This window comes from Pleurodeles waltl, chromosome 2_2, assembly GCF_031143425.1.
Source record: "Pleurodeles waltl isolate 20211129_DDA chromosome 2_2, aPleWal1.hap1.20221129, whole genome shotgun sequence".
In the NCBI taxonomy this organism is placed as follows: Eukaryota; Metazoa; Chordata; class Amphibia; order Caudata; family Salamandridae; genus Pleurodeles; species Pleurodeles waltl.
In genome coordinates, this window is record NC_090439.1 from 834,489,781 (window position 1) to 834,503,204 (window position 13,424).

The 13,424-nt window shown below is 40.2% G+C and overlaps 1 protein-coding gene across 1 annotated transcript in view; it reads left to right on the top strand.

Moving 5' to 3' along the window:
* SLC26A7 (solute carrier family 26 member 7) overlaps positions 1-13,424 on the top strand; it is a 619,854-nt gene that overhangs the window by 543,873 nt on the left and 62,557 nt on the right. Inside the window, exons 11-12 of the mRNA XM_069219229.1 lie at positions 5,564-5,670; positions 6,426-6,492. Of these exons, the coding sequence (XP_069075330.1) occupies positions 5,564-5,670; positions 6,426-6,492 (174 nt within the window). The remainder of the gene's footprint in view (positions 1-5,563; positions 5,671-6,425; positions 6,493-13,424) is intronic.

Consider the following 13,424-nt stretch of genomic DNA (forward strand, 5'->3'; position numbering starts at 1 on the left):
ATCACCTGTAGGTTCATAGCAAGGGATGGAGGAGTAAATCATAGATCCCTGGCATACATAGAAGCTCGATGTTAATGTTTCCGTTGTGACCAGAGTTACACTAAAAGTTTGGAATAGTTTAGGCATCTGGGACCATATTACATATATGGCGCAGTTTTCCTGTTTGCTCTATGGTGCACCTTTAAGTAGGTGCGCCAAGTGCAAAAAGAGAAAATGCGCCCTATTACAGTGAATGCACTGTCCCCAGGATACCTGCAAACTTGTGCTGCCCTGGGGCCAGTGCATTCAAGAGAAATGCGGAGCAGTTGCTTCAAAACCACTCTGTGTTTCACTGTGCAGGCAGAAACCTGCCTGCACTTTCAGGGTGATTCGAAGATCTGTTTGCAGGTGCGTGCAGTGAGTGACTGAACTCGCCAGCATGGGGATGTGTAGGGGGTCCATGGAAACCCCTTTCCCCCTTCTAGAGGGCTGCCTCCTGATAGCTTCTTTGCCTTTGTGCCTGCTTCCATAACGTGGCATAGGTGCAGAGGCAAAGAGATTCCCTCATTTGCATGGGGCCGTCCCCCTTGCAAATGAGAGAACCCCGTCTTGAGGTAGCGCTGGCACAAACCTCTGTGGCCCCTTCTGTAATACCCAAGGGCGCCTTTGGGTGCACAAAGGAGCTCACATGCCCATTGAACCCCCTGGACACTTTCAGTAATATGGTCCCAGTTGCAGGCAAACAAAATTCCCATCACCATTATTTCCATTATGGGGCAATCTAGATTTCACACCTAATTTAATAAGGCAAGCCTTTGAGACCTGGAGAGCGAGAGTCGTGCTGAACCGTAACAGTGAGTGGAGGACAAGCATTAGATCAAGTTTGAGAGCACATTTTGGATTGCTGGAGAGAGAAAGGCTTACACATATCTGCAGCCGAGGTAGTGGATATGACACCTATAGGCAAAAGGGGCAGGGGCAAAAGGGCACTCACTCTCTTCAAAAAGCTTCTGTTGTACTAGGAGGATGCGCAAAGTTGTATCTCACATTAATTGGACTTTTACCAGTCCTATAGCAGAAGAGAAACTCCCCTTTCAAAGAGTGTTGGAAAGAAAACTGGGAATAATGCTCAATTCTTATCAATGGGAAGACGTATTCAGAAGAAATATTTTTTTCCATGACATGCAGAAGTGGAGACCCTTTTTACAATCCTATGTCACTGGAATTACATGCTGACAACATTTGGGACAGTAGGACATTTGGGTTGGGAGCATTTAATGTTGGAGAGTATATGGAATGATGTGTACACCTCTGCACCTGCTATGGTCTTGTCACCACCTGACATCTTTCTGTAAATAGCTATTAAAAGGAATTGGAGATGTTACAGGATCACAGTTAGTGGAATGCATTGTGTCATTTTGTTGAGCAGGCTTTCTGAGACAATTTTCCATCTACATACTAAAATGATGAAAATCATCTCACATGCAGCTGGAGGCAAAACAATTATCTTTCAATGTGGTTCCCTGCAACTTACAGCTCCACCAAAAGACATGATGAAAACAGCACATGGAAGAGGAAAAGATTTCAGGAAGCACTGGAGCATTCTCTTAAGTCATTTTCATAAGGACTTAAAAGGGCTACAGTGCCCTAAGATGATGTGTGTCTTGTACATTCTTTTTTCTTATAAGAGAAACATCACAGTATACAAGTGAATAAAACAGAAAAAGGAAAATCACCAAATTGCAATAATTGTTGCATGATAATAGTAATAATAACAAAGTGCAGTGTTCATTATAAAATGCTTAAAGACTTCAATGAGATAGAAATCCAAATGATACAATTCATTATGAAGGTAAATTTCTACCAGATAGCACCTCTGACATCCATTCTTTTATCGGGTCTCCTATTCTCATCAGTCTGGAATGCCATCTGTAGCTTTCTAAAATGGAGATTTCTTCCCTGCAGCCACTTACAAATTCAAAAATTCTAGCCACCAGATCTGTGGGTGCCTTGTGTCACTTTATATATAGCCAATGTCAAGCTAGATCTAACCTTCCAGTGAGATAGCAAAAAGAACATCGAGACTGGAGGATAAATGTCCAAGTGTGATCATTTTGTTACCCCAGCCAATATCAATCTGCATTAACATATTGAGTTTTTGGAAGTTAGAATCCAAGTGCCCACAAATCACTATACAAGCTTAGAAGATACGTACACTGTTGGCACCGCCCACCTCACACCTAAAACATATTCCATTGTGCTTTACCCTCATTTTCTTAAAGCAATGTGGAAAATAAAATAACATTCAGAAATTGAAACTATTTCACCCTAATTTGGTAAACATTCAAAACAGTCTCTGATTAGATATTAAAGTTTTAATATCATCATGTTGCCTCTATACCCTGATACTCCATTTAATTGCTCTTAGTTGAAATGTATCGCTTTTTCCTCATTATTTTCCTCTGTAAGTATTTTATATGTCTGTTTTATATGCCCAATCATCCCCGCCCTTGGGTAGATGAGGCACTGCTAGTTAGCCAGAGCAAAACCCAGACTGGGGCGACAGGTGTCACCTGTAGTGGGTAAGACTCAGTCTCCCACACCGCAGGCGATTCTGCCGCTCAAATCCAGTAGTCCCATTAGAATAATGAGAGCCTACATGACACCTGCGTGTCACTTTCAGAAAAAACATTCTGTGATCAATTTAGATCCTCCACCTCCATGCTTTGTAAAAAGCTATCAAGTTGAAGGGACACAAAAAATCCTTGTCTGGACAGGGCAAGCACTTGCTGTAGTGCCTCTCAGGACTAAAGTGTTTCGTCATTACAAACCTGACCAAGAGTATGGAAGTCTAAGTGAGCCCAACAACCCTAGAAACTAGTATGGACAGCAAGGGGTAAATTAAGATTATCTCCAAGGAGTGTGTATTGATTATGGGAATAATACCAAATAGTTTCCTAGCACAAACCCAAATTTGATGATATATCAGTAATGTTTTGAATCTTGTTTTTCTAAAGTATGCTGTGTCAATTAGGCTTGTAAATGGTTTAATGCCACAGGTAGCCAAGAAATATCTGACAAAGAGACAATTTCTCTCTGCCCATAACTGCTATAAGGCTATACAGCGAAATGTAAAGGCTGCAATATAATACACCATAAAACTGGTAAGGACATACCACCACTGCCCGCAGTAGTTGAAGATGCTGTATTGTGCACCAAGGTTTCTTAGAACTCTATATAAACTTCTGCCAGCTATCTTCGATCTTCTTAAAGAAGGCTTTGGGGAGATAAAGAGATATACATCAGAGTAGATATAAATAGTGTGGTAGTATAACCACCTTTATAATATTGCATCTTCCAATAAACTCCATATGCAGTCTATTGTATTTCTTAAATTTTTCTATAGAATAAACAAAGAACATCATGTAATTTAGATCAGTTATTTCCTCTACTTTCATGGTCATCTGTACCCCCAGGTATGTTGCAGACTGAACCCTTGTGGCATCTAATGCTAAGGTGGGAACTTTGGTAATGACCTGAGTTTTATTGGCAATAAGCCTATAGCCCGAGACCTTTCTAACTTTTTTCTGCTAGTTTTTCAACAGCTGCCACCATCCCAACTGGGAAGATGTCTGAATGGCAACATCATCTGCATGGGCTAAAACCTTTAGGTTTAGACTGTATGTATGTAAAGGCTCTATATTAGGTTCTAGATAGAAACTGTTGAGGTGAGATAAGGCAGCCCTGCTGAATACCCCTGGTGATTTGAATTGGGTCTGAAAAACAGCCCCACAAGCGACCCTGGCTGTTAGTTCACTATACAAGTGTCTAACTTGTAGTGTAGCTCTTTACAGACTCAGAGGGGGCTATCAATAAGCCAACAGTTGACCCATCACCTGATTGTTTTCAAATCGTGACAACTCAGTTGCACAGATTTTCTGTTGACCCTGTAACCAGTATGATTTGTAAGTCCACCTTTTGTTCCAAAGCCAAGGCTATTTACAACAGATCTAGTTTGAAAATAGTTTGAGCTAATTCAGTCTCATCCTGGCTAATAGACAAACCTGTCTCAATTAGTCTATCTGCCTTCTGTTGTATGACAAATCTAAGTCTGTCCTCTGGAGAAGGCCTTAAATGCATTACAAACCAAGGTTATGCAGGCTGAGGTCAAATTTGCTTCCATAAATTCCCCTATCTTATTCTCCATCACTCGGATATAATCATTATTTAACAATAGCTCATGATCAAAAGTTTGCAGGGAGTGGTGGGGAATTGGCAACTTCAATCAAACCTAATGAACACAGATAATGAATTGTGATCAGAAGTTACTCTAGCATTTAATCAAATGTTAACATAAAACTGTAATTAATGGCTAGCAAAGAACATATTGATCCGTGAAAGAGATTTATGGATGGCTTAACACAAAGTTAATCCACTCTCTTGTAGTCTACAGCTACACCAGACATCTATTAGTGCATAAAATCTTAAAATTTGCTTTAAAAAGCCCCTCAGATAGTTCCTGTTTGTAGTGCTCCATGGCCCAGTGATACAGTATTGAGCCCTGTTTGTAAGGAAATATTAAAGTCTCTAAATAATACTATGGGTTCCGACCATTGATGTAATTCTCCTAGCAGATAGTCAAACATTGATACGTCATCTTCATGAGGCCCGTAAAGTGAGCAAATAGCAAGTTTAAGATTTTCCTTTTTGATCTCCGCGATCAACCATCGCCCCACCCTGTATCCACCTTAAACTTTACTACCACCCATTTTTGATCCCACACAAGAAGAGCCACACCCTGTTGGGTGGAGTTATAGCCAGAAGTAATCAAGACCCTATATCCTACTTCACGGAAATTAAGTATTTGCTCTTGAGAAAAGTGCATCTCCTGGAGACAAATGATATGAGGTTTAATGGTATGTAGTATTTCCTTGATTAACTTAATTTAATTTGAAGCTCTCGTACCATTGGTATTCAAAGATATTATGTGAAGGTGTTGGTTCTACACAAGTAGGAAATGAATCTCCCAAAAAGTGCCCCTCTACTACCATGCAGCCACATCACTTGTATCCAACTTGGCCTGCACCTACTGCCTTTCTGCAAAACACCTAAGACTCACCTTCCCGTCTGATATCTAGCACATCTTGTAGTGGCTCTAGTAGATCACCTACTGGCAAGGCTTCCACATCAATCTTACAAACCCAGGTTTGTTGCACTGAATAACAGCCAGGGTTCTATCTTGAATCTATATGTCACTAGATGTGCACACAAATATTGACACTTAACCATTCTCAAAGGTGGCCATCAGCAGCATGCGACACTTACAAATGCCCCTAAATAAATAAATAAATAACCATGCTCAAATAATTAAAAGACAAAGTAATATTTTTAATTGAATTTTTTTTGCCATATTTTGTATTGTCACAGCATTTTAATTTTTGTCATAGAAAAAATACATTATTATTGTAACAATTGGTGCAAACTATGGAAGCATGCTATGTCTTGTTTATACATTCTAAAACGCACAATTTTTATTTTGTGAACTGAAACCTCCTTATTGTGCTTTGTATTTTGTTTTCTAAAGGTCATTTGGATATGCACCTACGTGGTTACAATATGCTTTGCTGCACATATAGGATTGCTTTTTGGAGTTATTTTTAACATAGTGGTCGCAGTTGCACGCCTAACCAGGTGAGGAACACTGTCATGTTGGGTTTATTTCACTTGGTGGCAAACCCACTATATCAGAACATGTTTTGGAAATATTCCCCACATTAAATGGAGAAGAACTGCTTCTGCAATAATGCGTATAGTGGTATATGAGTAAAATGTATCTTTTAGTATTTATAGTTTGCTCTGCTATACCATCACAAATATAGATCTTGTGAAATTAGGACCATATTACAAACACTTTGTGCTTATGTTGAAAAGCCATGAAATATAGAAAGAAACAAAAAGAATGTATTTAATCAAAGGGTTTTACCAATTCAAAGCTGGGATCACATATGTACAGTGTGCACCCACTGACTGTGTTGAAGTCTGATCTTTCTTAGAAAGCACCTGAACTCCTATTCAAATACGCATGAATCATGCCTGCTTTCTTGCATGGCTTCCTTTCTCTGCCTTCCTGTCTCACCTTCCTGTGTCTGTCTTCCTTCTTGCCTTCCTGTCTCTGCCTTTTAGCCTGTCTACCTATTTTCATACTTTTTTCCTTGTCAGGTGACTGTATTCACATGTGCATAGTATACTGATACAAAAATGAACTCATGCCAGCATTAGGTTTGTGCCTATCACGGAGATGAGTGCACATATAGCAGAGACAGCTGACTGCTCACCTTTGGACCCATACAATTCACCAACAGACAATAAATTAATTATTTTCATTTTCTAGGTGCACTGTCTCTCTTTATATTAATGGATTGCTGCTGCCATTTTCTGTCTTGCAGAGCCAAAATATTACACCTTGAAACCTTTGATCAAAACAACTGCGACGTGATTGAAAACATGACCTGCGTAAGATATATTTCTATTTTACAACTTCTAGTATATAATCATATTTAATCTTTCCAAACTCCATTTTATAATTAAATTCAAAATAGTGCCATATCTACAATCCCTTGCTCTACCGCAACCACCAATCACAGCACGGCACCTCGTGATATCGCCCACCTAACAAAACGTGGAACCACACCAGCCGACCTATACCAGCTCAGCACACTGTAAAGTAGTCCTCACTCATCGCATCAGTTCCTCCTACTTTACAATCTGTACTCACACTTTCTCTTAAACAACACGTGGGTACAAAATACAATACAGTAAACTCTTGTCTGCTTTACTAAAGAATAAGCAGTTTCAATCACACAAGATAGTTCACAATCAATTCTGATGAGGCCTCGACCTGTGGAGTAACATCTGAACTGGTACAGTTTCTCTATGCGCAATAAGATCCACTATACCAATTCGTTCACCTTTACAGAAAGTGAACTTCTTTTTCAGCCTAGTCATTGATGACTTCCCACAATGACCGCAGATCTTCAGCAGACAATATAATATGGTGTCTGCTACACCTTTTAAACTATTCTGGGATCTTAGGCCACGTCAGACCCGATAACCATTTCATTTAAATTTCTCGATAAAATCACCACACTCACACAACATTTAAATCATCTCTGTAAAACAGCATCCAACTTTACAATCACCGCAATCTAATCACAAGCTGCTACACTCCCAATCCTGTTAATACTCACTAATTCGCTGCCAGATCAACTCTCTTCCACTCTTCTGAGACTCTGCCGATTTTCCACCTCTGGGGATGGACACTGGTAACCGGGCTGTGGGACCTACCTGCTCTAGACTATGGTTCTAGTTCTCTCCACTTTGGAAAGAGAACCATCTGTTACTGCTACCATCTGATAGAGCCTGGGGCCCTTTCATTTATTCTGTGGTCCGATGAATCTTTTCATCTCAGTTCAATTTCATTGAACCGTTTCTTTATAACTCAAATGTCACATAATAACATTCGGAGTCAGTTCCTCAGGTTAAATGGGTTTATTACAGACTCAAACTCAACGTTACATAAATGAGTCTCAAAACCATAGTATAAACATATAATATCACTAAAGGAGAATTAAAGTGTTGCACAATGTTAAGCTTAGTTAGCATATACAAGACTAAAACTTCTATTGAAATGATATCAAAGATCAGGAAACACATATGATTCTTGGTCACTAGAACCAAACTCTTCTGGCTAACCATCTAAACTAAACTCTGAGCATCCTAATACTAAAAGCATTGAGAAATGCCTGTAAGCACAAATTCAGTAGAATATTCTTTTAAGAGAGTTGTGATGGCATGAATCTACACAATGTATGAGGTCTATACCTCAGAAGGGTTCGTCTAGCCCTAAAAATAGGAAAGGGTCTGAATCTTAACTAACTAAGCCCTCCTTAAATCACAATTTCCCAGGATGTTGACATCACGTTCAAAGTTTCTCCAATTAAACCCTAATTACATACAATTAGAAGTTGCAGTTTCCAACCCCTGACGCATCCCATCATGATACTTTTCAGTCTCAGCAAATTGAAAAGCGTTATGACTGCTAAGTTTCCAGAACACTCCTCTCTTCATCCTTGCATAGTTTATCCCAGGCTTTCTTTTCTTTCACGCACAATGAGCTTCTTGTTGACTCCATCTCCGCACTTAACACCTGGATCTCAAAAGAACATTTAAAAAAAAAAAAACTCCGCAATGTTCAGCGAAAAAAAGGAAATAATATGTGTAGGCCTTCACTCCAACCAAGTAAATAAAACACAAATATATTTTCAAATTATATGCATTCTGAACATAAAAGATGAATATGCAAAATAATACCATTAAAACGTTAGTCTCGAAAAGATAATCATAAAATGTTGATTATATATCATAAAAAAAGATGCACTCCACTCACATGCTTACAGTACAATAATTAAATGAATCATATTAAATGTTACACAAAATGTGGCCACCATCTGTGATCACCAGAAAATGATCACCCTTTCACGTTCTTTTTCCCAGAGACATAGTGGCACAGCCACGCTACTCTTTCAACCCCCCCCTCTGATGACTTATAGACTCATCACAAATCCCTTTTCATTCTTGAACGAGACTCTCTAAAACCTAGTTGTTTTAAACAACTTCCACCTAGATTATTCAAGACGCTTCATATCATCATGTCTACACTATCTTCCACTTCAACTTCTGCTCTCTTTCTTTTCCTGCTTTGTTGAACCTTCATTCCCTGAAACATTTTGTATCCCACACACAACACTATAGCTACCACGAAAAGACCCAACAAGAATCAGCACAAATCCCAATATTCCACTTCCAAAGCTACCAAACCATTTGCCTTTAGCAGAAAATCCACTCCTAATTACCTCCCATGCACCTGTTGCTTCCAATTCCTTCAAATCTTTGGTCAGCCGTGGAATATTCTGAATATACTTCTGCAAATCTTCACTTTTATCTGGGTTAAAAGTGTAGCATTGTTGAACTTTAAGTATCTATCGCTAGTCGATTTTGCAAAACCATTGATCTGATTGCTCTCATCTCAGTATTGATAACCAATAGTACTCCAGCAGTACCAGTGGCCAATTTGTCCACTATAGTAGACAGTCTTCTGATTTTCAGATCATTCAAAATCACTCCCACAGAAGAAAAACAATTCCTAAATAACATGTACCATACCATCCTTTTGGTACTGTAAAATATGCTCACCTACCACATACAAAATAAACACCAGGGATCACTGCATCTTCCCCATCCAAATATAACTTGAAATTCCCCCGAACTTCAAATGTGTGTTCACATTTACTCTTTCCCATTAACACATCGTCAGTGGTGGACATCTCCATCCAGATGCACAATCTCCCTTTATGTTTCCAATCTAAAGCTAAAGCAGCTAAGTTTCCAACTAACTGATGTTCTATTTCTTACTTTGTCCATTTGTTCTGACTTAGGAATAAGTAATTTGTCTGTGATCTAGTAAAAGACAAATTAAGTTGTGTCTATGTGCATACACGGTAGAAACAGGTTTAAAGAATCTTGCAATGATTTTTATTTCCAAATGATCTGGGCATCTATTTAAATGTTCAGTTATAGGGATTTCTGAAAGAACCATGTCATAATTGGAGAAATAATATTGATAATATCCTGTCCCATAAAATAAACTCAACAACAAACTACATGACATTCCATAAGTCACGGGGATGTGGTGATAGGTAATACAGGCAATTGTGTACATACATAGCAGTCCCTTGCCTTCATGGCCTCTACATATTCATACAGCAGGCAGAAATATACAATTGCAGAATAATCTCCTCTAGATACATCTATGTGTATTGCTTTCTAGTTTAACGTATTTCCTTTCCTAGAACTAATAGTTTGTGAAGAAATATCAGAAGAAGCCCCCCCCGTCTACAGAATTTGTGGGGGAGAACACTCCTCCTAGCAATATTATCAGTAAGATAAGCAGAATAAGCAGTAAAGCGCCTATGATACATCTACGCCTATTTCTTTGATTGATCTCCAGTACGTCTTTAGAATCAGATCTATTATCAAGCAAAATATGACAGCAATTAATGTCCCTTTCTTGGTTATGTCAATGCAATTAGGAAAATAAAGCTCTACAGTACAGCAGTTCAAGGTTCATTCAGTATCAGCACATATAAATCTTCGTGCTGCTTCCTTACCCTACTCTGTGTTCTTCTAAGGGGCAACTGTCTTTCTTCCACTGGGTCTTGGGCGTCTTTCCAAGTTCTTGATCCTAATCAATATAAATGTCTCTAATATGTGCACAAACTACGCTACCTGATGACAATGAAAGGTCCAAATGCAGCTCAATCACAACGTCCAATTCACTGAGGCTCAGCTGAACCTGTATGCTGATGCCAACATTCCCAGAATTCTTGATATGTGTAATTTGCAAAGTAGGTCCATTCAGGTGAAGAGTACCTGCAACTTGGTACTTGTGCTCTTTTTGACTTTCTCAGTTTTACACTTTCATCTGTACTTTCATTCAAATTAGAATTCTGTTTCCTCAGCAATTGTTGATGACACACTCTCTTTAGACAGTGTCACTCCTCCTTGCCCCTGTCGTCCACGCCATTGGTCTCTGGCTTCCACTCGCCTTCCAATAGCACTTGTTCCCTCCTAGTGGTCTGCTTCCAAGTCTGACTCCTGCTCCTCAGGACAAACTTTGATCTGTTCTGTTTCAGTGTCAGAAGTGATTTGCTCGGGACCCTCTTCTGTTTGGTTGAGCGCTATTTCAATCTCAGCTTGGTCCCCGACAGTTTGATTGACCTGTTCCAGTTTTCTTTCACACACTACTGGCTCTTCCTGAACAGGCACTCTTTCATCGATGGGGCACTCCACCCTGCGAGTGTGAGAAGCATGTATCCAGTTAGGCAGACCTCCACACTTGACAGCAGTCGTTTTCACTAGAATCACCTAATAAGGCCCACGCCAATGAGATTCCAGACACATCTTTATTCCGTGTTTCTTCACCAAGACCCAATGACAGGGACAGAGGTCATAGCATTGTTCTTGTTGTGGGAGGCTGTGACTGTTCCACCTGATGAGACACAGAACGCACCACATCAACTAGTCCCTTGCAATAGTCTAGAAGCATGTTGACAGTTATATTCACAAGTGCATTCACAGGAATTGCTGCAGTTTCATTGCCCTCCCCATCAGGATTTCGTGGGGGGAACAATCCAATCTTTCTATCAGGTACACTCCGAAGACTCATCAACACTAGAGTCAAAGCATCAGGCCACTTCAGAGATGTTGAAGCCCACACTTTTGCCAACCTCGATTTCAGCTGTCATTCACTTGTTCAAAAAGACCAGACGCCTCCGGCATGTAACTGGAATGTAGTCTCTGATCCACCTGCAATCCTGCGCATAAAAATGTTAGTACCTCATTAATGAAATGAGTTCCTCGATCTGATACCAAGGAGGTCGGGAAACCAAACCTTGGGATGAGCTTGCTCAATAATAGTTTTGCCACAGAAAGACTTCCATTTTGCCTAGTTGGGTAAGCTTCACCCCAAGTGGAAAAGACATACGCAATTACCAAAACGTACCTCAATCCACTGCACATGGGCATCTCAATGAAATCCATCTGAATTCTGTTAAAAGGTCCTCTTGACTTCCCTATGTGACTCAATGTACTGCAGTCCTCTTTCCAACATTGTTCTGTTGTCACACAGCACACCTGTGACACAGAGCTTCAGCCATTACTATGAATTTAGGATTGAACCAAGTCGGCCTGAACAACCTCACCATAACATCCCTACCAGTGTGAGGAGGGCCACGGAAATGTCAAGCCATAGATGACAACAGACTATTTGGCAACACTGTCCTCTCAGCTACTGAAACACAGATGTCATTATCTCTCTTGACACACCCTGCTCTAACTCAACCTTGCTGTTCTTCCTCGTACACTTCCTCCTGTAACCATTTCCCCTCATCCTAGGTGTCAGCTGTTGTCAACAAGAGGTTAAATTTAGTTTCATTCATTCCTTCATTTATGAATTGTCTGTTAAATTTGCAAACATTATGGGCACAATACCTTGCAATCTGATCGCCTTAATGATTTCCCAAAGTCACAGGATAATCTCCAGAGCAGTGTGCAGAACACTTAACCACCACAACCTGCTTGGGCAATTGGAGTGCGTTGAGATTTTTCACCTGTTCACCTTTCCGGATTGGTGATCCAGAGGACGTCATATATTCTCACTGATACCACAGTTGTCTGAAGTCATTAATGACACCAAAGCTATACTGATATCAATAAAAATTGTCACTTTTAATTGATCGGAAACACAACCTACTCTTGTAAGAACAATCAGTTTGGCCACTTGAGCTGAAGATATTCCTTGAAGCCAAGAAGCCTCGACAACTCCAGACAAAGTACAGACAGCATAGGCCGATCTCAGACTCCCTCCACTGTCTCTCAAACATGAACCATCAACATAAAGGACAGAATCAGGTTTGAGCAACAGTTCGTCTCGTATGTCTGGTCTGGGTTTTGCACATAGTTCAGTGACATCAAGGCAATCATGGTCTCCTTCACAGTCTCAACTGATCCTTGACCCACTACTGGCAAAAGATTGGCAGAATTCAAAATTCTGCATCGTTTAAAAGTAACATTCTCCGGAGCCAAAACCACTTGCTCATGCTTAGTAAGTCTGCTGCTGGTAAAGTATTGAGTGCATGTCCTCATCAATAAGAGTTCAACTGAATGAGGCACATACACTATTAATGGATGTCCCATAAAAACATTTTCACACCTCTCCATTGCAGTGCTAACTGCAGCTACCCGCTTTAAGGCAGCCAGGCAAAGCAGATGCAACAGGATCCAACATAACAGAAACATTTGCCACTGGTCTCTTGGCATTTCCATGCATTTGTGCCAGCACTGAGAGAGCAAAGCCCTCCCTCTCACGGCAAAAAGTACAAAAGATGTATTATAATCGGCATCCCTAGAGCCGGGGCATGACAGAGAGATTCTCTCAGCTCAAGAAATGTAACAAGGCAGTCTTTGTCTCCTGGTACCAGATCAGGCATATCCTTGTGTGTCAGCCTCTGTAAAGGCTTGGCCACTAGAGAAAAGTTGGGTATTCACTGTCTACAGTAGCCCACCATTCCTAAAATTATCTGGCCTCCCTCTGTGTAGTTGGTGGATCTATTTTCAGTATAGCTGAAATCCTCTCTTGTAATACCTTTCTCACTCCTTTCTCAAATTAATGTCTAAGGTATTGAACCTGATTTTGACAATACTGTAATTTTCCAGGGGACACTTTGGCCCTCATTATGTCATTGGTGGTAAATCCCACTTACCGCCACGGTAACGGCCGCCAACATACCGCTGCGGTGGCGAACATCCATTCGCCATATTGTAACACT